The sequence below is a fragment of the Aulonocara stuartgranti genome, assembly GCF_965226115.1.
Source record: "Aulonocara stuartgranti genome assembly, chromosome: 5".
Lineage (NCBI taxonomy): Eukaryota > Metazoa > Chordata > Actinopteri > Cichliformes > Cichlidae > Aulonocara > Aulonocara stuartgranti.
In genome coordinates, this window is record NC_138943.1 from 3,292,865 (window position 1) to 3,319,378 (window position 26,514).

At 40.7% G+C, this 26,514-nt stretch overlaps 2 protein-coding genes across 2 annotated transcripts in view; both read right to left on the reverse strand.

Annotated features, from left to right (window-relative positions):
• The window catches only part of LOC309706828 (uncharacterized protein), a 127,476-nt gene that overhangs the window by 89,113 nt on the left and 11,849 nt on the right, over positions 1-26,514 (reverse strand). The gene's annotated exons all lie outside the window — the stretch shown is intronic.
• LOC309706827 (serine/threonine-protein kinase 4-like) overlaps positions 1,905-26,514 on the reverse strand; it is a 45,421-nt gene continuing 20,811 nt past the window's right edge. The window contains exons 10-11 of the mRNA XM_082533734.1: positions 15,831-15,991; positions 1,905-6,937 (exon numbers count right to left, since the gene is read on the reverse strand). Of these exons, the coding sequence (XP_082389860.1) occupies positions 6,779-6,937; positions 15,831-15,991 (320 nt within the window). The 3' untranslated portion in view covers positions 1,905-6,778. The remainder of the gene's footprint in view (positions 6,938-15,830; positions 15,992-26,514) is intronic.

Genomic DNA, 26,514 nt, shown 5'->3' on the forward strand with positions numbered 1-26,514 from the left:
TCGGACGAGTCTCCGGGCAGGATTCCTTCCAGTCTGACAGAGAGCTGATGATCCACAGTTTGAAGCTGTGCCACGTCGAGTTGGGGCTGAACGCTGTTGTCTGTTTGAAAACGCGGAGAGAAACTGAGAAAGGTTTTTGTCATCATTTGAAAAAGCCTTGGCACAATGTTTCTCAGCCTAAACACAGTGCAACGTCTGCCTTTTCAGCATGATGAGAGTGTGTTCAGGACTTTGGAAGAAAAAGTAACGGATGAACTGTAAAGTTTCAACAGTGCTCAAAAGGAAACAATTAAGGGATTAAGGGAACAATCAGTCAGAGCAGTTAAGCATCAAGGACATCTCTCTGTCCAGTTAGGAAGCAAAAACTACTCCGACTCCACTTCAGCTGCTTTGGATCAAAGTGACATCAGGAGCCCTGGAGAGGCTGGACTCCTTTAAAGCAGCACAGGTAGTCCAGCTCCTCTAGGACGGCACGACCATTCAGGTGCCGTCAGGGTTTGTCAGTCTCAGAGAGAGACATCCAATTCATTTAGTTCAATTCAATTTTAATCATGTAGCTCCCAATCACAGCAACAGTCAGACAAAGGTGGCTTATCCAGTCATCCAGTCAACCCCCGGAATTTGTGGGGGTTGCGTTCCTAGAGCCCCTACGTTCCTGGATGTGGTGAATGAAAAGGCCATGAATGCCTATTTCTATAGTTTGAACCCTAAATATGCAGGTGGGCAGCATCTTAGAGCTTTAGGAAGAGCAAAAAGCTCAAGAACACTCAGCAACATGCAGCAGGTTGGGGGCAAGGCTCTACAGTGGGGGGGCAGTTGCCCCCTCTTGCTCCCCAGTAGATCTGCCCCAGTGCTGGATGTCCTCTTTCTAGGAAAACTCTCTCTCTCTCACACACACACACACACACACACACACACACACACACTTTCTGTTTTATTTTTGTCGGGACAAACAGCACATCTGCAGACAGACTGAAGGAGAGAGAGATCAGATTCGTGACTGGCTGATTAAAAATTCATTTCTGCTATTTTGGCTGACAGTCAAAAGTCTGAACAAGGAGAGGAAACAAGAAAAAGGGGGACGAGGCGTGCCTAAAACGTTTGGGTGTTTGTGATGGATCTGATAGGACACGAGAAAACTTTCAGAAAGTGCAGAAGGCAGTGAGAGTCCTGCAGCCAACGCTGATGATGAAGGCAGAGCATGACTGTGCAAACTGGAACATCAGTTATTTCATCAGATATAAAATCCAGTATGGAAATACTGACAGACAGTCACGTGGCAGAAACAGTGTACATTTAGCCACGTAGAGTCAAGACGACCTGCTGAAGCTCCAACTGAGCAGCAGGTCTGAGTAGTTCAGAAACTGCTGATTACAGGGAACGGTTAAAAAAAAAGAGCAAATATCCAGTGAGCAGAAACTGTGTTAATGTTTGATGTCAGAGGTCAGAGTAACTCAGTAACTCAAATAACCGCTCGTTACAACCAAGATATGCAGAAGAGCATCTTGAACTGTAGACAGCAGAAGACCACACCTGTCAAATAACAACAGGAAATTGTGGCAATAATTGCAACAGACTTATTAAAACTGGTGAACAAATGATGAAATATAATTTGCCTGGTGTGTTGAGTCTCAGTTTGGGATGTGCTGCAACAGGAGAGTTACATGAAGGATGCAGCTGACAAATCTGCAGTTACTTTGTGATGCTGTCATTTCAACATGGACCAAAATCTTTGAGAAGTGTTCTTTATATTTAATCTCTGCCATGAAGAATTGAAGCAGTTCTGAAGGAAAAATGGGGTCCAGCCTGTTACTGCCAAGGTGTACCTAATGAAGCGTCTGCTGCGTGTTTACAGTTACATTTGATTTAATTGGAACTTTAATAAGAATCTATATGTACAAAAGTAAAAGCAGCATCTTTTATTGCTTTAGTTTTTTATTTTCTTTGTTAGACAAGCAAACAACAAAAAACCCACAAAGGACACAAACCAACCAAACACCAGTGATCTCAAACACAAGCTGACTTTAAGGCCGACGCCAACAGGAAGCAAACTCAGATCCTGACATGCTCAAACAGATTTATACAAAAGGCAGAGACACAAGACGGCAGAAAGATTTTCACTTAGATTAACTTGTAAAATAAAAAGTCTAATCTGGAGTTGCTGAACTAAAGCAACATTTCATGTTTTTCTCTGGTTTTCTTTGTTTTGTTCGTTTGTTCACTTTTTTCCAAGAATCCAATTCTGGTCTTTATTTGATCCAAAAAATGTTTGTGCTTGAATATTGAGGTGAAATTAAACAGCTAGTTATATAAAACCAGCACGAAACAAAAAGTTAAAGAAAGAAATGTTCACAAAACAAACGTAGAGATTAAAGAGAGCCTCATTTTGAGTGTATGGATTTATCCATGAATCACTCGTTGAGTAAACTGACATGCTGCTCAGTTTTTGTTTTTTTTTTTAAACTCAAGCATGTAAATTATATTAAATCAAAGTAAAAATTCAACAGTCTCAAGGTTGAAGAAGTTTGGCTGTACCAAAAATAAACCTGCAAATGCTTTCTGATGTTTGTTGTGGTTTCCATATTCAGCAGTTTATGAAGAATCAGTCAAAGGTTGGAAAATCAAAGAAGCATTTAAAAGTGTCTCTGTTACATTAAAGAAAAAAAAAAAAGAGGTTGTCTGGTCTCCAGTGACTTTGACTTAATTTCAGGCAGCAACAAGCAGCTCATGCAAATAATTCAACAACAATCAGGCGCCATTATTTTAAATATGTGTCCCCTTTTTCTGAACGTCGAGGGATCAAAACCAGTTTTTATATTCTGACAGCCCCACAGTGCATCCACAGTTGGTAGGACAAGGCAGAAAAAGCTTTGCCTGTAACACAGCAGGAAATGAATTGTGCTCATGAGTCATCATCTTACAGAGAAACACAGGAGACACCAACCAGCTTAAAGGGGCAGTTCAAACAAACTCACAGGTTCTTCCTCCGGCCTGCACTGATATCCATCCACCTTTATCAGTTTGGTCTCAGACATGCCTACAGCTGCTTATTACTGCAAAGTAACAGGCTGATAAAACACGAGCATGTCAATGACTGTAACCACAGACCTGATGGATGATCTGCATCACAAAAAGGCTCAAAAAACAGTGTGAACACAGAGAAATGATCCAAATTAGCTGAGCTGTAGACAGACAACGGTCAGCTACAGCTTCCCAAGGTGGACAATTCGAATTTCAAGCCACAATCAAATCTAAACAGACATAAAGGAAAAGTGAACCCACTGTACAGTTCTTATGAAGGATGAAAACAGCCACAGAGGGCAGAACCATTTCTGCAGCAGGCTGTTAACATGTTTATTTCTGCTATGATGCTGTGGACCGAAAGGAAACTGGCCATGTGACTAAAACATGGCTGGTGGATAAAGAGCACCGCAGGCCACAGGAAAATGTGCACATTGTGGATTTGAACCACCCGTTAAATACAGCATTGTGTGATGAAATCCAGCTGAAGGGTTTCCCTCTGAAAGCAGCCGTTCTCACATTTTTTCTAAAGTCCTGTTTTTGACACTGAACTTTTCAGCTGAATGAATCAAAATATACACATGCAGCCGAGTGTTGCTCATATATACAGACGTGACCGTGTATGAAGGAACTCTGAACCATCTACAGCGTTTTCTAATTGGTTCTGCCATTATTTCACAGCCCTGAGGAGTTTTTATGACCTGAGAAGCTCATTTTCATCCGGACACACACACAAACCGTCACCTCGCCGACTGACTGCGTCACCGCTAAACCTACGTAGAAAAATATAAACCGTCCCTTATTTTCTCTTGTGCTGGACCTCCTAAAGGAATGTCAGAAGTTAAGTCTTCTTGGCACTTTTTCAGGAGCGGCCTCGTCGAGTCCGCTGTGCCAGATCAAACCCGGGGGGATAAAAGCTTTGTTGAATCTGCTCCATAAATCTGTCAAACCAGGTCTGTTTTTTTAGAGCTTATTTTAGGAGAGATAAAGAAAAAAACTGGATCTGAAATGAAAATCCAAACAATAAGAAGGGCACTGGTGGTTAAACAAAAAGGCAAATGTGCTCATATTTCACATTTTGGTGCAATCAACAATCAGAACATCAAAATTCAGAAGTTTTAGGATCCCAAACTTCATGTTTTACTTACAAACCATCATCTGTGCTTTCAAAAAATGACTTTGTGGAGAGATGGAACAGTTAGCAAGTAAACGGATATAAGAAAGATGAGATCTTCTCGTCTATTGTCCACTGTCAAACATTTATAAGGAGACATTAATAAATGGTTCCTAACACACTGTAACGTTACAAGTGCCCACGATATGCTCATTTACAGTTTCATCGTTTCATTTTGCAGCAGACTACGTCTACATGTTTAATGTTAAAGAATGCAGGATTTTCCTCACAGGCTTCACTGATACAGAACCTCTGGCCCTGCTGTGATTGGTCACCTGTCTCTGCTGTGATTGGTCACTTGGCTAATCGAGAATAAGGCACTGTCAGAGAACGTCTTTGTAGGGAGTCGTGCTGAGACGATCCAAAATGAAGGAGACTTCATTGAGCTGCAGCCAAAAATGTAAAATTTGCAGGGTCAACATTTTTGATAGAAGGGCAGGAGAGTGTATATAATTCTACTTTCTCTCTCTAAATACTTTTTAAACAAGCTCAGCTGAAGTAAAATACGTTTTTGTAAGTATTAGAGACGTGACAGGAGCGTGCACCACGAGTACAGCAGCTTTGATTTCAGTCATGAAGCGAGCAGGAGAGATTTTTAGATACAGTCGCCTTCAATCACAGCCGGCTGCTTCTGTTTGTGCTGTGGTTCAACCACACTGCTCTGGGAACGGGCATAGTCGAGGGGGCCGTCCTGACCAATCAGCATGTTTTAGCACAATGCGAACATTTTAACTCGAAAGAAAAAAAAAAAAATCTGCTTCACTGGAAGAAAAATTAAATGGCCTGAGTGTAATTTTACTTTTATCAACAAACAAACACAAAAAAAGTAAAATGAGGGATTTTCTGTGTAGAGCACAATCATTTTAGCCCCCGAGCTCCACACACTCCACTTCACTCAGGAAAATCTGTCTACTGCCCCCTGCTGGACTTTAGGGAGTTTCTCTACAACAAGTTTTGCTTCAGTTTAGCGAGAACAGTGAGCGAAGTTCATCTGAGGACGAGTCAAACCAGCGGCCGGGCGGCCACTGTGCCCCGTGCTACACTCAGAGACCCACTCAAACAAAGGAAACGTATAAAAAAATTAAAAGGGCACTTCATTTAGTCTGCATGTCGACAACAATAACTCCTCCTGTGCTGTAATGACAGGATACTGATGACGTACTGTAATACTGGAGTTATGAATGTCGACACAAACTGGAAACACTTGAAAATGTCTTTTAACTCCTAATTTACAGTGTGTTAGAAACATTTACTAAATATTGACATAGTTCTACAGATTTGTAATTTCATGTAGCCAGATTTCTTTTTTCTTTTCTTTTTGATCATCTCAACCTGTCAGATTCATCTTCTGACCCACAAGCCGACAGACAACCGAAACCCAACCGAACAAACCAATCAGAGAGCAGAATCATCACCTGTGAACTGTAAACACTCCTCATTAACTGGCCCAAGAGCTGAGATGACGATCGCATAATCTTATAAATATATAAAACTGGAAAAAGTGAAATGATGTGCTCTACAAAGCAAAGAATACGTCTGGTTCACGAACCACACTCTGCACTAACTGATCCCATTTTTCTGTCTTCTTTACTGAAGTAATTCTGCAGGCTGGCTTCATGCTGCAGCTGCAGGAGTGAGAGAAATGTGCTTCAGCCCACAGAAGATCAAAGACAAAAGAAAAGATCTAGTAACAGTTTGGTCGCGAGGCACAAACACAAAGTCCGATATAATGAGTAGGACTTCAATGTAACACCAAGTTATGAAATGTAGAAAACAGAAACGCAGAGACATGTACCAGATTAGAGAGTTTCCTCAAGCAGCTTTGAAAGAAACCTTAGCTTTGGAGTTCAGAGCAAACTGTGTGGAAACACAGAATATGTGCAGCATCTCTCAGATGACCAGTCGAGTGGAAGAGGAGAAAAACTGGTTATCTCCTCTGCTTTTAGCTGTGAATTCAAATTCAGTGATTTGTTGTCTTTTAGAGATCTTTGGAAAAGCAGACGTGCCGACAGAACCCAGTTTTATCCACTGTCCATGTTACATTTTTGTGCATTTTTCAAGAATGAAGATTCATCCTGTTCTATAAAACACCTCGCTGTCAGACGCAGAAACCTAGAAAAGCTCCGCAGCTTCACCAACAATGATGGCAAGAAGTTAAGTAATAGACGAGTACCGAAGTTTAACAGTCAGCAGTTCAAATGATGATGTACCACATGATTAAGGACAGGACCTGACGGTCTCCAGGTATGTTCACCTGTTCACCTCTTTAAAGCAACTGTGTGCAAGCTTGAAATAAGCAGAAAGAAACTCGAGTCCAAAACTGCTGCTGATGATACTGAAATGAAAAGAAATGCCACAAACAGAAGGATCATGGATCTCAAGCAGACAAAATAAATGTCAATGATATTCAGCTGAACAGCTTTTCTACAGTTTTTCTTAGACAAAGGTCCAAAAACTCAGCAGGCAGACGTCAAACCGATAATCCTCACTCCCCAAACGTCACATCACGCAGAAACTCCAGCAGCCTCGGTGACGTTCCTCCAAACTGCTGCGGGAAACGTGAGAGAAATCCTTCAGAACTTCTCAGAAGTTCGGCTGCCTTCGTTTTTTGGCCTCGATGGCGTCGAGGATGGGCTGCCTCTTGGACTGGTAGCGCTGGCGGATCTCCTCGATCTCCTGCTCCATCTGAGGGTCCAGAGAGGCGAGCTTCAGCCGCAGATCCTCCACCGACCACGTGCTTACCTAGAGGAGAACACATTGAACTATGTTAAGGCTGCTGTGCTTATTCATCAGCATCGAGGACCTCGGGTGTGTGAGACGGAAAGTCAGGGCACCTCATTAAGAGCAAACATTTATTTTCCCTGAGTTTGACGAGCGTTGACTTTCAGGCTCCTCTCATGTGGAACCAGCTCACAGTTTGGCTTCAGACTCCCTCCCTGCTCTCACCTCTCTGCTTTAAATTATAGTTACGAGAAACACAAAGTTTTCTGAACACTGAACGTTTGTCATGAGTGAACTCTCACGGTCAGCTTTTGATACACACAACGCGTCACAACGACATTCGAAGCAGGATTTGATGACTTGAGGGTCAAAGATCAACGCGGACGCAGTCCATTAGTGGACGCTGACAAAAACCTTTACCGCGCCCTCAAAGTACGTCACACATGACAGCAATAACCAAAGTGTCTGATGAAAGTATCTATTTTAGCAGCTTTCAAAGGATGAATCTATTGACTTGTATTCAATCCCTCCTCTCTCGGTTGCCGGCCTCAGACAGGGACCTGGTGCTTGCTTTAGCTTTTCCCCAGGGGATTCCCCCTCTCAGCTTTTACCAGCAGCACAACGCTCTCAGGCTATTTATTACCCAGAATCAATAGAGCTAAAATAACGCCGCCGTTTGAGTCCACTAGACAGATAACCGTGAACAAGGGAAGGTCCTACAACTGGACTCCAAAAAAGCGGCCAAAAGGGCCAAAAGCTCACATCAACATTTGCTGCTGATATGTCCAGTTCATTCAATATATTTACAGTAATCAATCATGAGTATTGCTTACAGGAATCATCCAACTAAAGCATTTAAAAATGGGACAAGACCTTCTTTGATTTATGGACTCATCAATGAAGAAGTAAAATTAACCCAACAGACCAACAAATATATTTTTTATGTCAGAAGCATTTTAACTTTTGGAGAAGACAGCTTAATTATTAAACTAGCCAATAAATTCTTAATCAGTTATTAAACTAGCCAATAAAAAAATACTCACTTATTGAATAAATGATGAAGTGCATCAAAGCAGCAACGGGAGGTTTTAACTGGAATATTAAGATGTGACCTTCGGAGCTTTATCAGTACTTTTGCTGATCAGCAGGTTCAAACCCAAAGTGAAAGTGTGCTTCACCTAAACACAGACGCACATCACACCTGTGCACCTGCTGCTGTTATTAACAGAAGGATCGCTCGGCTCCTCCCATCACAATCCTCAACACTGAAACCTGCTTCGACTCCAGCGGTCGGTGCGCTCGACTTCACAGCCGACTGAATTCATTCAAACTTCAACACAAACTAAAACTTTGACGACTTCTTCAGTTAAACCAATAAAATCACCTGATGCACTTTGACACATTTGACACAGCACACTCTTGACTTTGTTGTAACTTTCGATGCCGGGTTTAGGGAGGAGTCCCTCTTTAAGGATGCGGTCATTAAAATGAAAATATGAATTATCCATAATGTTGTTATGAGCGCATTCTTTTCAGCTGCAGCTGTGATGCATTATTTTGTTGAGCAAACAACTACAAAAACACACACTTTGGTTATGAAATATTTAGCACCTGAGCTAACTGCTTACAAACCGTCTGCTCTCTCGGCTTTTCCACAGCACGCTGCATAATTTGACCAAAAACACAGAGCCGCCCTCTAAAGGGAACGACATCAAAGCACTCGGTGGCTGTACAAGAAGAATGGGGGTGGGCTTTCCCTCTCCACCTATCCTTATCAAACCGAAGGGTATTTAAGGCTGCTGTGTGGATCTGTAGTTTTCATATTTTGCTGTAGTGGTAAACCCACAGCTGAATTCTCCCTTTTCAGCTCATCTCAGCACTTTTCTGCCATTTTAATTCCCTTTCATGCAGAAACAGTTCTGTGAGATCTCAGCAGCCAAACACGAGTTTGCAAAAACAGTGGAGCATTCAGCAGCTGAAGAGCTAAAGGATTTCACTGTATTGTTGGCTGCAGATACAAAGCTGCTCATCTGTTCTGACATTGTTGCAGCTCGTCCTGCCAGCTCAGAGCTTTCTATGAGTACACAACTTCTTAAGTGTGCGCAGACTACAAACGGGGCTTTGCTTGTAGAAATGGATGTACCGTCACAAGAACTAAAGATTCCATTTCAAACAAACTTCAGTGCAGCTTTAAGAGCAATCAGGCTCACCAACAGCACTATTCTCTCATCTGTTTCAAACTGTTCTAAGCAGGACAGCGTTATAGAGTCAGTCTGCTCAGGAGCAACCAGAAAGAGCACACTGCCCCATCAAGTGTTTCCTCACTTCTTCACTCCGGGACAGATTTTGTTCGATTCACATCTAAATATGAAATAAACAATATGAAAAAGCAGAACAGCTGATTACTGGTAATAATGTAACTCAGTGTTGCAGTTCACCACAGAACTAATGTAACAGTGTTACCAGATTACTTATTCTCAGTAAAGCATTATTTGCATGATTTTTTAAGTAAGGATTAATATGCGTTACATTACTTCTCTTGAGTAATGACTGAAACTATAGAAATGATCAGCTGTGTCAAAAACCTGCGGCAAATCCAGAAGACGAGCAGCACATCAGGATGCTTTTCACTCCCTTTCTTTAAAGCTGTATTTACACTTTAACAGCAGCATTTCATCTGCTAGATTCTCTAAATGGGGCTAATTATCACAATCATTAATTAAAGATTGCAAAACAACCCAAAACAAAACAGAACTTCGATATATCTCCGTGGGAACCTGATATGGGATCTCACTGTTGGTCAGAGTAAAATTCAAAGCAAAAGTTGTTCTGCTAGTTCATCAGGCCCTGCAGAAGCACCAGGCTCCAACTGCTCTGGCACAGCGGTCCCCAACCCCCGGGCCACGGACCGATACCAGTCCGTGAGTCGTTTGGTACCGGGCCGCGAGAGTTGAGGCTCGGGTGTGAAATTTATGGTTTTCAGGGTTTTTATCGTTAACTCTGTTTCCCTGGGTCTTTTTCCGTGTTGCAGTTGTGTCTTATTTTGAAAGAAATATTGATGTGTTACCATAGCGACCAGAGAGCATTAAGGGGCAGAGAGGGGGATGTTACTCTCAGTGTTGTTGGCGCAATTTCAGGAGGACGCTGCTAATAAAGTTACACAATTACACATGTTTCTGAATTTATGTTTATTTTTATATTTACAAAATGCCAAATACCAGTTTTTGTCTTGGTCGTATCATTTTATTTTGTTCTATTTATCCACGACACCTTAAAGGCCGGTCCATGAAAATATTGTCTGACATTAAACCGGTCCGTGGGGACCGCTGCTCTAGGGTTCTCTGAGCCTCGATCACACAGAGGTCAAAAGTTGAGCCATAGACTCAGAGTAGCTGAAGAGAGCCTTCTGTTCAATAGCTGCTTTCATTCCAGACATAAAGACTCAAACAGGAACCTCTGGAAACAAATCCATGTTCATTAAAGCAGTGGAGAACGTCTGATTTTCAGTTAAAGTACACAAATCTTTAACAATGAGCGCCTGCTGGCTCTGGCTGTACTCAGACATTCAGACGTGTTCCCACCAAGTCTGACTCCCTCTCGAACACATGACGCATGACGGCTCCCTGGAAAAGGTTTTGAACCCTTTATGCAAAGTTTCCATTCATCCACAAGCAAAAGCTAGGGTACTCCTAGTGCTGGTGTAAGACACGGATAAATGGGAGGGTGGTGTCAAGAATGACTAAATTAAATGGGTTAACAATAACTGTTCCCAGTGCTGATCACCAGCAGGGTGTTTGAGGAAACTGCTACTGGCTGAAGGTGGAGGAGGCGGGGGAAGGCACAAAGGAGGGACAACCTACTGAAGGAGATACAGAAGCCTGGTGTGACAGAGGATGAGGATGCTAGGGAAAGGTAATAAAGAAAAGTTGAAAGATAATGTCTGCTGAGATTATAAGATGAGTCACTAAAGCAGGGTGGGGGAACTCCAGGCCTCAAGGGCCAGAGTCCTGAAGGTTTTAGGTATCACCCTGGGTCAGCACACATGAATCACAGGAGTAGTTCATTACCAGGCCTCCGGAGAACTTCAGGACATGTTGACGAGGTCCTTTAGCCATTTAAACCAGCAGACACCTCAAAAACCTGCAGGACACCGGCCCCTGAGGCCTGGAGTTCCCCCACCACTGCACTGAAGCCGCCATCAGGAAAGCAAACAAACTCCAGTGGTCTGTGTGTGTGTGTGTGTGTGTGTGTGTGTGTGTGTGTGTGTGTGTGTGTGTTGGCATGTCTCTTTAAGTTGTTTAACAGTTACGTTTTGACAGATCATGTGACAGATGAGGGCTCACTAGACAGTGACTGGTTTCAGCCTGCATCCGCTGACCGTCTGCCAGCCAAGAACATGGACTCCTTTACATCTGAAGAGGAGAGAGAGAGAGATAGAGCGAGAGAGAGATAGAGAGAGAGAGAGAGAGATAGAGAGATAGAGAGAATGGAAAAAAGCAGCAGGAGGGATGAAAAAAAGAAACCAATAAGTGAAGAACAAAAATAGACGGGAATGAAAACAGAGAAAAAGAGAAAGCGCTGGGTGGTGCGCGGGGAAGGTTGTTCTACGTCTTCTCATGAATAATGCAGGTTAGTGCTTTCCTCCATATGTTCTTATGCTGCATTGTCACACTACTAAGGAGGCTGGAGCTAAAACCACAGCTAAAATGGTAAATATTAATGCAGGACAGCTATATATAGACCTTAAAATCCTATACAAGATGATGACACACCTTAAAATAAAGGTGAAAGGTGATTTATGCAAACACCTCTGCCATGTACAATGGGGACACTATTAGCAAGGGTCTACAGAGACGAGAGTGAAAGAGCAACCCTGCGCGGGAAGAAATAAACCTCGAAAAGATTTTAAAAAGCACATGTATAAATCACAAACTGCTGGAGTTTTCAACGAGCCTACATGACTGTCCCAGGTAAGAGCATTAAAAAAACATCTGATAGCAAAATACAAAAATAGAAGAGCCGACATATCTAAAATTAAACACAGTCAGCATGCGGCTGTCAACAAGCTGTCTCAGTGTATTAGAGATCCAAAAAGAAATTAGCTTTTTATCCTCACATTTGAAAGTCTAATGGAACAATAAATCCCCCCGAGTGGGATTGGAGTCTTCGAGTAAAGCCGACTTGATTTTCCCCTAAACGCTGCAGAAACAGCTTTACTTCTGCTGCCATCAGGTCGTCTCTGTACACACAGAGGCTCAGTGCTAATTGGCAGTATGTTCATGCACCGCAGACACAGAAATACTCAGATCCTCTGTGCTACAAAACACAAGGCAAGTTCAACCTGTGAAAATGTCAGTATTAGTAAAACCTGCGTTTATCCTCTGTGCTGTTGTAGTTATACTGAAACTAAACTGAAAAGTCTTGAAAAGATAATTTAGCTGACTAAAATACAAAGATTACACTTTGAATAAACAGTATTGTGTAATAACAAAACTAACTGAAAGAAAACAAACAAATCAATCTGCTCCTCTATTAAAGTCCTGCGTTGCCACTGCTTGCATCCACACTCTGATTCATTTGGTCGCCACCTGCTGCTCGTGGTCATAATGAGGGCAGCACCTCATTACCAACCCCGAGTGAGCTCTCCACCTTTAAACTGGCTGATGATAACAAACACATTTAAAACAATGCAAACCACAAAGAGCAAACCTAACTGGAACTTCCATATGTCCAGTTATGAGCCAGCTGCTCTACACTTCCTGTAAATGTGCAGGTCCTGTTCCTCAGTGTTTTGGGGAGCATTTCAGCTCAACGCAGTCTCTGATCAAACAGTGTAGACAGGAAGCATCTGTCATGTACTTCCTCTTGTCTATAAATGCATGCTGCTTATATTCCTGCGTGTTCGAGTGCAGATGTAAATGTTTAAGTCAACTCGTCTCCCTCGAACACACAATCCAAAACTTTTTCAAGTCACTGAGAGACGATCTTCTAACTGAACGTGTGCCTGACAAGCATCAAACCTGACAGCATGTAGGCGTCACAGCCACGAGCGATACACCTCTGTGATGATCCTCTGTGTGTGTGTGTGTGTGTGTGTGTGTGTGTGTGTGTGTGTGTGTGTGAGTGTGAGTGACTGTGTGTTTCTTCCCTCCTTCCTACATCGAACAGTTACAATATTAAAGATCCAGGAGAACAAGAGGGAAAATCAGGGTCAACCAGCGGGGAGCCGTCACTGTCTGTTAGTGTACCGACTTCAAACGCACAGTTGCACACATATAAGTGCATTCAACACACACACACACACACACACACACACACACACACACACACTTGAAAATTATGAAGTCATACATGCGCACATTCAGCAGGACACACGTCTTTGTTCTTTTATGGCTCAAACAGCCGCTGTGAAATTCAGTGTTGTACATAATTCAAGCAAAGCTTCACCACTGATAATAAATTCTGCAAAATACAATTTTGCTTTATTGTTTTGTTTGTTTCTTTTTAATAATTTCAGCTTTTAGGATTCGGTGCCTACCTGTAGTTTTATTTATCGTTTTGCTTTCTGCTGATGCGTCGTCTGAACAGCTAAAGGTGAAACGGCAGCTGGGTGATCAGGTAAGAGAAACCACCTCGCAGTTAAAGGTCACATATTCAATATTTAATTCCAGCAGCAGGAGCAGCCACGCGTCCAGCATAAATGTCTCTGAGCGAGACAAACAACCTCTGCTTTTTCGTTAACATGATTTCATCTGAGGCATCAGGCTCTGAAAAGTGAAGCAACTCAGAAGCTACAATAAACTAAATTTTAACCATTTTTAGAGCTTTGAATTTAAATTCTTTAACCTAAGACCCGAACTCTTCCATGGCATTTTTAATTTCTCTTTGCTATTTGGGCTCATTGGCACTTGATGAATGTAAAAACAAAGAATTACCTGATTTTTGTTTCTGAGAAAAATGAGATCCACATATGAGGATATTCGTTTTAAATTTCGATAGAACAGTGGCAGTATAACGTCCTCGTAAGTGGATATCAGGCCCTTGGAGAGCAAAATTGAGTATTTTGGTCTAGACATCACTCATTGTTTATTAGACATCTCCACAGGTTGATCTGAAGACATCAGACATATTCTGAGAGGTTCTAAGGAGCATTCAGCCCGATCCATGTTGTGATTAACCTCCGCCCTCCTGCCCTTTCTCTATGGTTTAATCTGAGTTCTGATTAGCTGCAGAGGCTCACCTGCATGCATATAAAGCCAAAGGAGAAGGTGCAGTTGGGTTAGCTCCATCTCCTCCATCCACTTTGGTAGTTTCTTATTTATAATAAGTTTATGAGCTACTGGCAGTTTTCAATCCTCACTAGTTTAGTTTAGTAACTTTATTTTAGGAGAGAAGCCTGAATCACACGGCTCATTGTGCAGCTGGTTCACCGTCTTCATCTCCATTACTCGTGTTGCTTTTTAGAGCAACCTGACTGCAGACAGCAGCAGCGCACTTAAATACACACACAGTATTTGTACAGGTAATATTTACCCTCGCCCATCAGATTTATGGTTTGAGTGTTTTCTTACTTTCAAACCTGTGTGACTTTTCCTCGTATTTAATCAGTATTTCACTTAGATACCAGGAACATTTCCAAAATGAAGACCTCTACTTTTTATTGAAAACGAAGCAGCTGGTGGGGATCATACTAGGGCTGGGCGATATGACCCAAAATTCATATCTCGATATTTTTTAGCTGGATGGCGATATAAGATATATATCTCGATATTTTTTTTAAGCCATAAAGTAAGAACAAAAAGAGTTCTTAGTCAAAGCTGTGTCCCAGATGTCACACAGGCACTTTTATTAACATACAGCACAGATGTACATGAAAAATTACTCAAAATTAAATTATGAGCATTCATTAAATAATAATGCTCCATAAATAAAAGAAAACAAGGTTGTTTTTGTGCTAAACAAAGAGCTCACAATTGTGCAGTCAAAATGTAAACTAAAAGACGCTGAGCGTAATAACAAAGACAGACAGATTTTACAGCTGCTCTGTTCCCAAGTTTTACTGTGTGACTGATAGCCTGGAGTTTGAAATCCGCTTCATAACCACGTCTCTTACAGGTGCCATTTATGGTCCTTAAACACACACAATACGGTAATATTACGTTGATGCACAGTACGTATCACTCCGCGAAGCTCCTCGGTAGCCGTAATGCGCCGACAATCTATCAAGCGGTGCAGCTCCGTAGCTTACCAAAGTCCTACTCAAACATTTTTGACAGATTGCTGAACGCCGTGTACCACATAAAATCGGTTCGCGGCCACCAAGCACAACCAGAATTCATACATAAGGCGCACTATCAACTTTTGAGAGAATGAAAGGATTTTAGGGTTAGCGCTGTTAGCTCGTTAGCGCGGTTAGCTCGTTAGCATGTTTAGCTCGTTAGCACGTTGACGCCGTCCAGCCCCACGCATGGGGCGATGCGCAGTAACTCGTTAACGGAGATTTGCCGTGTCCGTCTTGTCGCTGTCTGCACGTGAAGCGATGGGGTAGGAGGGGGAGTTGTCTTCAGTGAAGGCGAGGCGGAGTAACGTTGCGTAGAGACAAAAGTGGACGAAAGAGAGGCAAACTTGCGGCTCCACAACTATAATTATAACGTAACATAGACTATATCGATATAAAGGATATTGTCACATCTTATATCTCGTATAAAAATATATCGATATGTTTTAAAAACTCGATATATCGCCCAGCTCTAGATCATACCCCTGTGCCGTGTTCATGGTGCCATTTTAAATATAGTTCCTGTCACCTCAGTGCTTGTACTGATGTGAATTCAGTAACATCTACAGGTGTTCAGTGGACCAGGTAACGGCTTCACGGTAAAGTGTAACAGTGTGCGCCACGTTTCCAGCTCACCACTTCAAGATCTCCTTCTCCGGGCAGTTTGCGGTTATCAGCGTTGTTTTGTCCTTTTCCTCCTCCGTCATTATGAATGTTCGCCTCCTTCTCCTTCTGCTCAAAGTACTCCAGGAAGGACGGCTTGGCTGGCTTGGCAGGCTGCATGGTCTCATCTCGCCCTGTAAAACAAACAGCAAGTCCAACATTTACTTTACTGCAGATGAGTCTTAGACTGTGAGAGCGACACGCACAGACTCCATAATGGACTGAAATCTCGAGGTAGCTTCAGAGACACCGCACTGAAACACAGCAGCAGGACTGCTGAGACCTTTGCTGCTGTTCTTGCAGCGGATGACGGGTTTGCTGGAATCGAGTGTTGTTGAATTAAATATTTCTTGGAAAAGGTAAAGTGGGGCTCTGGGAGTTCAAACATGGGGGATGCTGTGGTTTTACAGCATTGTTTTAGTGAACTGCAGCAACACTGGCAGCTGTTAAGATATTTCTGTGACTGTAATTTACATGTACTCCCCTTTACAGACTGCATCCATTCATTTTTCCTCCTTATTTAGAAGCTTTGTAGAAGGAGAAGATCCTCCTACAGTCAGTCACATCAGAAATGGAGACGTGCGAGCATTACTGCGTGCTGACAAAGTGCATAATAATTCAAACTAAGGCAGAGCATTTAGATGCACTAAACTGCTTTCTTTTTGCACTTAGTTTAAAACAATCATTCACTTTACCACAAACTCGTTTTCCTTGTAACTCAGTTTTTCTGGTGATTTAAGTAAAACATTTATAAATGCAAATCAGGATCTGTTCCCGGCAAAAAAGGATTAAAACGGTGCAAACACAAATGTCAGCAAGCATCTGCCCTGCTCAAAGATCCCTGAGTGGATCCATCACCCACAGTCACAGGTTACTGCACTCTAGCCTCAGCATGAACGTGGAGGCATAAAGAGGATTTTCCTTCAGGGATCAATGAAGTGTTCCATTATTAAGGCAGCAATAAGCAGGGAACAAGATTATCATAATATATGTGCATTAAAGTGATACCAGTAAGTGACTTGCTCAGGTACTGATGGCTTTACGGCTTTTAAAACTCTGTCAGTGGAAAAAAGATGGCAGAGGCTTTAATGTAACACTATTGAACCAGATAGAGAGAGGAGAGCACCTCCAGATTTTAATGCATGTTACAGGAAGTGCACGGCATGTGATGGAGCCCATTAAAAAAAGCCAATCACTTAGATGAAATATTTTAAGACTTGCTAACGAGTGCTAAATTAATAATAAATGGTCGGGAAAGCAAATATTAGGGTTTGGAAACTGGATGTTAGGAAAAGGCAAACAAACAACACCCAAGGTTGTGTGTCTTTGTTTTGGAGCGAAGTTTAGGGGTATTTTAGATTTTAGATTTGCCTCAAGTGTTGATTAGCATCTTGTTTCTTTCGAAGCATGAACTGTCTCACTGACATGTCAACAACAACAACAACAACAACAACAACAACAACAACAACGACAAAAACCCCAAAAACAAACAAAAAACAATAGCAGCTGTCTATTGTTGACAATATATATAAATAAGTATAAAACCCAGACGAACAGTAAACAGAACAACAGCAGGCTTTTTCCATCAGGCCATCAGACTGCTGAACACGTCATAGACACCTCAGCTTCACTACTGGAACTTCAACATTATGCACTCCACACTGTATATAAATGCCACTTGTTTTGCACATATTCAACTCTGTATATTTTATATATTTTTTTATTATTATTATTATTATTATTATTATTATTATTATTATTATTATTTTCTTTTTTACTATTTAATTTGTAAAAATGTGTATACACACACACACACACACACACACACACACACACACACACAGGAAAATATTTAGTATACACATCCAGAAATGCATACACTATTATATATTGTACATATATTTATTAGTTTCAGGTTGGCCATTCTTGTATTTTGCTCGTTTGTGTTGTTGTGTTTGCACATCTCTGTTGCTTGTGGGGCTCGCACACAAGAATTTCACTCGCATGTGCTGTGCCAGTGTGCCTGCACATGTGATGTGACAATAAAAGTGATTTGATTTGATTTGATTTAAGAAACACTTGAGGTGATAGCAGGAAACACGTCATGCTTCGATGCCTTTTTCTTTTGTTTTTGGTGCTCATTACAGATTTTCTCCAAAATACATTTACATTTTAGATTACTTCAGTGTAGACTTTTTAAAAAGACCTCATCATTTCCAAATTATTTCCATTGCTGTAATGAAAACAATGTTAGCTTGTACTTTTAACGAACCTAACAAAACCTGCCCCGAGACAAGGATGTAGATAACGAGTAATATGGCTCAATTTTGTTATAATTACATTGACCAGTCGGAAAATTCACCCAACCTAAGTAATTTTATAATATACACACTGTGTGCTTTTGAGTGCACGTGCATGGAAAAGTCAGCAGCTACATGGACAATTCCAGAGGAGTTACTGACACGGTTTCTGGTTCACTGAATAAAAATGTCCACACTGTCAATTTTACCCAAGCGAGAGGAAATCAGCGAGTTCATGAGTGTCGTTGAGCGTTTGATTCATGGCTTTAATAAGCTCCTGCGGTCTTTACACACCTACATTATGCACAGATTCCAGTGTGATCAGATAGCACCGCTCTGCTGTGATAACAGAGATCGTTTCTACTAATAATTCTCTACTTTTTATCAGGTTTATCCTTAAAAAGCTCTTTATGTAAGAAATTATTCACAGATTTATAACAGCACTTGACTTACTGAGCCTCTCCTTTTAGATGTGCTGGAAACTCTGATGTCATAGTAGGAGGACATTAGAGCTGGTTAGTGTGTGTGCGCTCACTTAAATAAATTTATGGACAGCAATTTATTTATTTTTAAATGGGCAAGTAATAACTGGGATACGCTGACTGTGACTCAGGCTTGTTTAATGCTGTAATGGCTGAAGAAATATGTTGATTTTTAACCAGGTGGTTGTGCAGCTTTATGTCACACAGGCTAAAGGTGTGATGTCATGCTGAGACTTTATTTCCTCATATTAATCATCTAAAGTGATTCAAATCTGTTGTTTACTCCCTTTACTGTTTACGGTCAGAGACACACACACACACACACACACACACACACACACACACACACACACACACACACACACACACACACACACTTTTCTAGGTGCAGACCAAATAATTACTATAATACATGAAATGTGTCTGCATGACTCCTACAAATACAGCTGGTGCGCAGCTACACTGCAGAACTCAGAAGGTTCTCATCTACATCAGCGGTCTCCAACCTTTTTTGCGCCACGGACCGGTTTATGCCCGACAATATTTTCAAGGATCGGCCTTTAAGGTGTCGCGGATAAATACAACAAAATAAAACTAGTACCGGTACCGAAAAAAAAGAAGATTTATTCATAACACATGTGAAAAGACCCAGGAAAACAGAGTTAACGATAAAAACGTTAACAAAATAACGCTGAAAACCGATAAAAACCCTGAAAACCATACACTTCACACCTGAGCCTCAACTCTCGCGGCCCGGTACCAAACGACTCACGGACCGGTACCGGTCCGAGGCCCGGGGGTTGGGGACCGCTGATCTACATGACATATGATATATCATCACATTGCCTTACACCCCACCCAGCAATGGGCTAAAATGATTGTTTTTAGCAAATAAACATATCTCATTTCTAACTTTTGTTTTTTCAATGTGAATAAGTATATGCCAATTATTCCACCAACACAGAAAGCAGTACTGCAGCACGGGCATGTATTAGTACTTCTAAATCAATACAGTCACAACATGTTGGAAGATTGTATAGATTTCTATGAAAACTGTTACCAAATGCTGTTTTCCAGTGTAGACGTGATAAACTTGTTGTTTTTCATCCATTTTCAGAATTTTTTGAAAGAACTCTACTAGTGGGAGCAGAAAATAGTTTAAAACTGAATTAATAAAAACTCATTCTCTTAATGTTCTCAAGAAAATATCACTATCTTAGATAAAGGTGTCAGATTCTGATCTGGGTGAGATATGTAAGCTCTTATTGTATTTATTTCCAGGCACGTCTGTCTCCTTATCACTCAAATGCAACAATGAAGAGGGGAAAAACTTGTTTTTGTCAGAAACAGAAAGGCATCCGGCGATTACCTCCACCTCCACTCAAAGTGTTTTGCTTTCTTTGTAATGGTGACTAATGGCTAACATCGCATCAATAATCTCACTTGGGGCTCCACAGTTTGTTTTCATTCAAGCACAAAATCAATTTAAAGTCTAGTGCCCCCCCTAAAAAGAATTAATGAATGTTCTTCTTCATTTGTGCTGCCAGGTGCCTTCTCTCCCAGATGAAGTTGCCAAGGGCACACACAAAGTCATTGTTTAAGAAAGCTAACCACAGCTACCGACAGCTACCCGCGGGCATGTTGGGAAAAAAACCTCTCCTGATAAGGAATTTTTCAGCATAATGCAGTTCCTCGGAGACCTTTACTCACCTGAGCTGCAGAATGCAACAGGTCTGTATTTAAAACGAGAAATTATAGTAACATTGAATCTTCACACAGTTGTTCTAATTTCCACGAGTGAAGCTTCAGTCTGTTCAAAACCAGCCAGCACTGCACTCGTGGTGTCACAGTTTCACTAAAGTAACATGAAAGCAAACGAAGCATCAGTGAGCCAATTCTAAACAAAGAGGAACAAACACAAAATTAACTACTAATGTTGGCTAACATCGATTAGCTTCCTCCAAACCCAGGTGTTCAACATAAATCCAATGCTCCATGTGTGAGTGGACAGAAGGCTTTTATTGTGAGACATTTGCAGGCATGCAGCTGGATGTAGTGAGGGGGGCAGCCTTTATTTAAAGACTTTTACTTCACTCTTGGTTTTCTATTAGAGGAAACACTTTAATCAGATGACAAAAGGTCAGACCCATAAAAATCAATGAGCTAATGTTACTTTGATCCTAGTTTGTTATCTAGTGCTTGGCATCTCCTGTTTGGTAACTTGAGGAATTATCTGACTGGACAAAGACTTTTTCCAGCTGTGCACCACATTCCTGTAAATGGACATGCTGCTTGCAATGCCATGTGGGAGGAAGTATGTTACAAAGCATTCTTTATGTTTTAGACCTTTACTGTTTAGGACAACGTTGGTCCAACTAGTGGGCAATCTCAGCTCTTACTCTGAAAGTTCAGTCGCTGCTGTAAAGCTACACCTGGACCTTCCTGTCAGGTGTTTCCATACCACCTGGCTCACTGGCTGGCCACTCTTATGGCATGTTTATGGTAATATGTCTCATTTACAAGGTGACGGGGGGGAGACACATTTTTAGACATAAGCTGTAATGGCCGCCGTTTTCTTTGTGAGTATTTATTACACGGCGTGCTGCGGGGAAAAGCCTGTTCTAACGTTTGAGTCTAAGGTTTATTTTTTTGCTTCTCAACCGTAAATACTCTGCATCTTTCACGTGATTCCGTTTATTTTGAAAAGTCTCAACAGGATCTTGAGCTTTATTGTGAAAGGTTTATGTGGAAAATAAACAAGCTGACACGCCGTGGTTTTACCGTCGTTGTTGCTAACGACAACGCATAAAAACAGGCCCTTGTCCGTCCGTAGTGTGGTTGTATTAAATATAAGAGAAAGAGAGAACTTTAAGAAATGAATATAGCCACTACAGTGACCATCAGAACCATGAAAAAATATTGCCGTAAACAGTTTATTTTGCGACACCACAAAACAAACGATAGCGTAAAATGAAACGATAGATGTTTTTATATCGTCATCCGATATATATCGTTATATCGAACAGCCCTAATTCCCAGTTACTCTCCAAAAAGTTGATTCTGTTCATCTGGACGTAGCGTTTTGTGGGAGGAACGTTTCGTCACTCATCCAAGTGACTTCTTCAGTGGACGTTCCTCCACTCAACTTAAGCTTAAAACGGCAAACTCCCGAAAAACCACAAAGACATGACGAGGGTAAGTGTTAGACTGCGAGTATTTAAATGTGAGGTTTTCAAACATGATTTTTCACTTTCAAAACTTCAGCCGGAGACGAGAAAAACAAAAATCAAACCAAACACTTGATCTGTGCTCCATCTTTTATGCAGCTGTCCATGTTTGAATGTTTTAGAACACCCATTACCCTTACACTTTAACTAAACCACTTTTTTGAGGAGATACTCACACCTAACCTGACCCACACTGTGATCCACATCCAGCTTCTGTGCAACACAGCCTTTTAAATGAGTGAGAGAAACATCAATAATTGATAAAACTGACGACGACACTGGCAGCAAATGAGCAAAACAAGAAGATTTACTTTAAGTATCCCATATTTGGAAAATAATTTTGTTAACAGTTGAAACAACAGTAAAATATAAAGTTTATGCATAATGAAAGTAATATGAAGAGTCAAATGTAGAGATAAAAGTTAATGAATTCTTTTATTTGATCTTTCTCAGCCTGCAGTAAATTTTCTCTCATATTTGTTTGATCAGGAGACACAGGAAACTTATAAAGAGAGCTGAGCGACACAGCAAGAGTCATGACTGGCTTTGTGAGTAATTAATTTGACCAGAGCCGCCGCACCCAGACTCCACACGTCCATCACCTTTAATGAAAAGATTCTTGTGACATTTAGATCTTCCATTTATTTTCTACTTTCTGACAGCAGATGCTGTAGACTGCAGCGGGGGGAAAAAAATGGGGACACTGATCTCTTTTTCCCCCCCTTTACTGGAAGCAACAGCCACCAGAATATTTCATACCAATTGAGCAGCTGATTGAGACATTAAATCTAACCGCTGCACAGACACTGAGCGGCTTGGAGACGCAGCCTGACTGCCCTCAGCTGATGGGGCCTGTACCAAAAAGACAAAAATAAAAGAGTAGAAGAAAAGCATTCTGCCATTACCGTTTGTCACCCACTGACAAGCCCATTATTCTGTCCTCTCTGCTCTGCCACTGATCTGCTTTGCTGTCTGCTGGGTCTTTTCTGACCAATTACATCATCACTGCAGTTGCATCACTGCAGGAAGTCGACATGGTGGCATTTACTTTGAATTAAAAAGTATAAATAGTGGCCTGGTTTTTATTTTTGTAGAACTTTGTATAAGTTTAACGGTTTAAAGTAAAAAAAATTTGGTTTTATTAGAACTTGGATTTCAAGAAGCTTGCTGGGATGTCGGTTTTAGCTGCGCACCTGGGAGGACACCTCGAGCAGGTGGGCTGGTGACATTCACAGGTTATTTTAAGCGACTTTATTTCCTGGATTCTATGCATTTAAAAACAAAACAAAACAACTGTCTATTGCTCATCCTGGGCCGTTTGATCTCAGTAAATCAGATAACAGGGTGTGGCAAGGTCTCACTATGGGTTCACCCAAAACCTTGGCTGAGAGTGACTCGTTAGGTAGAGGATCAATAGGGGTCCATGACCCTATTGGGGACACTCCCAATCTGGGACTCTCCACCAGACGCTCTCAGTACTGAAGAAACTTCTCGGATGAAACGTCTTCAAGAAACTTAAAGAAGTCCAGACGCTTTTTTCTTAGACTACGATGATCTGGATGACTGAGAACCTTCACAGACAACCCAAAGTTCTGTCTGCCTGTGTCCCTTTTCTTTGGGGAAGTGACTCGCCAGTTCAGAACCAGTAAACTTAATAACCTCAGACAAGTTTATGCTCAAGTTTGAAACTTTTTGCATATCTAAAACAGATCACATTAGGGTTGTGCAAATGGATGATGATTACGGGGACTGATAAAGGTCAGAGCGATCACCAAAAGCTCATTACTCAAATACTGTTTTCCTATTCCATCCATATGAAATTCATATTAGCCTACAGACAATATGCTTTTCTGCAGTTTCATGCCATCAAGTCTGAGCATGCACAACAGTTAACAGAAGCTTTTGATTAGGAGAAGAAACCAGCACCACAAACACCTGCTGGCGTAGCCGGCGATCCGTATGGACATATGTCACATATATCCATGTTTTGGGGTGTTGGATCATTAGAATTAACAGCTAAGGCTGCAGTCTTTAACCTACAAGTTTAGGAAAATACAGTTTCAATTTAAAGCCAAGGAAGTGCGTTCTACGACTTTCCACAACAAAATTAAACTTTAATAACACAAAGAGCTGTGAGAGATGAGCAGGTTTAAAAAGCTCTTCTGTCTTTTTAACGAGGATCCGTAAAGAGAAGGTGGAGGAAAATGCACTGCCCTGCTCATTTTAAGAGTACAGAGTTTACTGTGTGATGGCTGTGAGTTGCTATATTAGAAAATGTTAGCGACATTAGAGAACACTGTCACAGCTCAGAGTTAGAAAACTCTATTTAAATAATTTAATGGCGCAGACTACATCCACTTCAGATGACAAATGGAAAGCCTGAATCGGTCTCAGATCACACTGCCAGCCACTCTGCATGTTTGCATGAGAGAGACAGAGGGAAAGAGACCAATGTCAGAACTTGCCACATGTTCCCATTTTGTGTCTCTGCGTTATGGTCGAAGAGCACAGACTACATCTTTATAGCTTCATACTTGTCTCATTAAGAAATATCAAAGGAGATTAAGGTTACTTTCTGACATAAAATCAGAGCCTGTGGTTAGAATATTAGTTGCAATTAATGCGTTGCACTTGCATGCTTCCTCCAACCAGCTAATTTAAAGTCAACATCATCTCTGCCTGTACTGTAGTGCAGACTTGGGAGGAATTTATTGAAATGTCTGTCAACTAAATCTACTTCGAATATCGATGGTCCTGCAAAGAGCTCCTAAAACAGGGAGGTTTTATGTGTACAGATGTGGCCATAATCACCACTTACAAGATGAGTGCCAGGGATTAATGCACTAATTCAGTATCTGATCACATCTGAAACACAATCTCCTCTGAAATAATGTCTCCTCCTGCTCCTCAGTTACCATGTGAATAATGGACAGAAAAGTGTCTCTGCAGAACAATAAAACGGCTCAGTGAATCTCACCTTTGGCTTTATCATTTTATCTCAATATTATACAATTTGTGTGACCTTTGTCCACCAAAATCCTCTTCTGGGTCAGATTTTGTCAAGTTATTGATTTGATTTTTTATTGATTAGCATTCAAATATCTCAGTGAAGACAGAACAAAGATCTACCACAAAGCAAGAAAGCATGAGGCAAGGCTAATCAAAAGGTATTGGCTGAAGCGTTTGCTTATTACGCCAACCCTTTTAACAAAAGATCTTTTTGCATGCAGCTCCTCAGGGCTCGAAGCAAAGACTAAAACAAAGCAAAAACAAAACAAACAAACAAACAAGAAAAAAAACAAACAAAAAAACCCAAAACTTTCAATCACACAAGTAACTACATCAAAGCAAAAGAACCAAGAGTTTTGGTTTTTTTGCTCTTTTCATTCTTGATTTATATATTTTTCTAATACTCTATTTTTAAACATGTTTTTAAACAAGGAAAATGAACTACACCTTTTTAAATCACTGTCATAACTATTCCACAGGTTAACTCCTAACAGAAACACATCTCTGCTTTATATTTGTCCTTATCTTGTTTTTTTTTAAAGAAATCTGTTCCCCTTAAGTCATATTGACTCTCTCTGACTTTGAACAGCTTCTGAGTACTGGGGCAAAGCAAGTTATTTTGTGCTTTATAATTATCTGTGCCCTTTTATATTCAACTAAATCATAAAATTTCAGGGTATTCAGATTAATAAACAAAATGTTAGTTGGTTCTATACAGTTTGATTGGTTTATAATTCTTATAGCTCTTTTTTGTAACTTGAAAATATGAAGAGTGTTCGTTTTATATGCATTAGCCCATATCTCCAGACAGTAAGTCATATATGGAAGCAACAGAGAACAATAAAGTGTGTATAATGATTTTTTGTTCAGGACATGCTTTGTTTTATAGAGAATATCGATGGTTTTTGACATTTTTGTTTTCACATGGTTTATATGAGACTTCCAACTCAGCTTATCATCAATTATCACTCCAAGAAATTTATTTTCGTACACTCTTTCAATTTCAATTCCATTAACCCTTATTTTAGATACATTTTTCATTTGTCTAGTGCCAAAAATAATCATTTTGTTTTCTTTATATTTAATGATAACTTATTTACATCAAACCAGTTTTTTAATATATTTAACTCCTTTTCCGCTGTAGTCAGAAGCTGTTCTAGGTTTTTACCTGAGCAATACAGAGTGGTATCATCAGCAAACAATACACATATTAACAGTTTGGAAACACTAGATATGTCATTTATATATAATATAAATAATTTAGGGCCCAGCACAGAGCCCTGAGGAACACAAGTTACCTTCAACTGCTTAGATTTTACATTATTGAATTCGACATATTGATATCTGTCATCCAGGTAACTTTTCATCCACTTGTATGCTAACCCTCTTATGCCATATCTCTCTAGTTTATTCATTAATATAGATCAATTGTATCAAACACCCTTTTTAAGTCTATAAAAACACCAACAGTATATTCCTTATTATCTATAGCATTAGATATCCCTTCTACAAGTTCCATCACTGCCATCGAAGTGGACCTTTTCACTCTAAAGCCATATTGGTTATCACTTAGGAGATTATGCTTCTCAATATATTTATTAAGTCTATATTAAGTCGTTATTATTTCTTGACTCTGGAA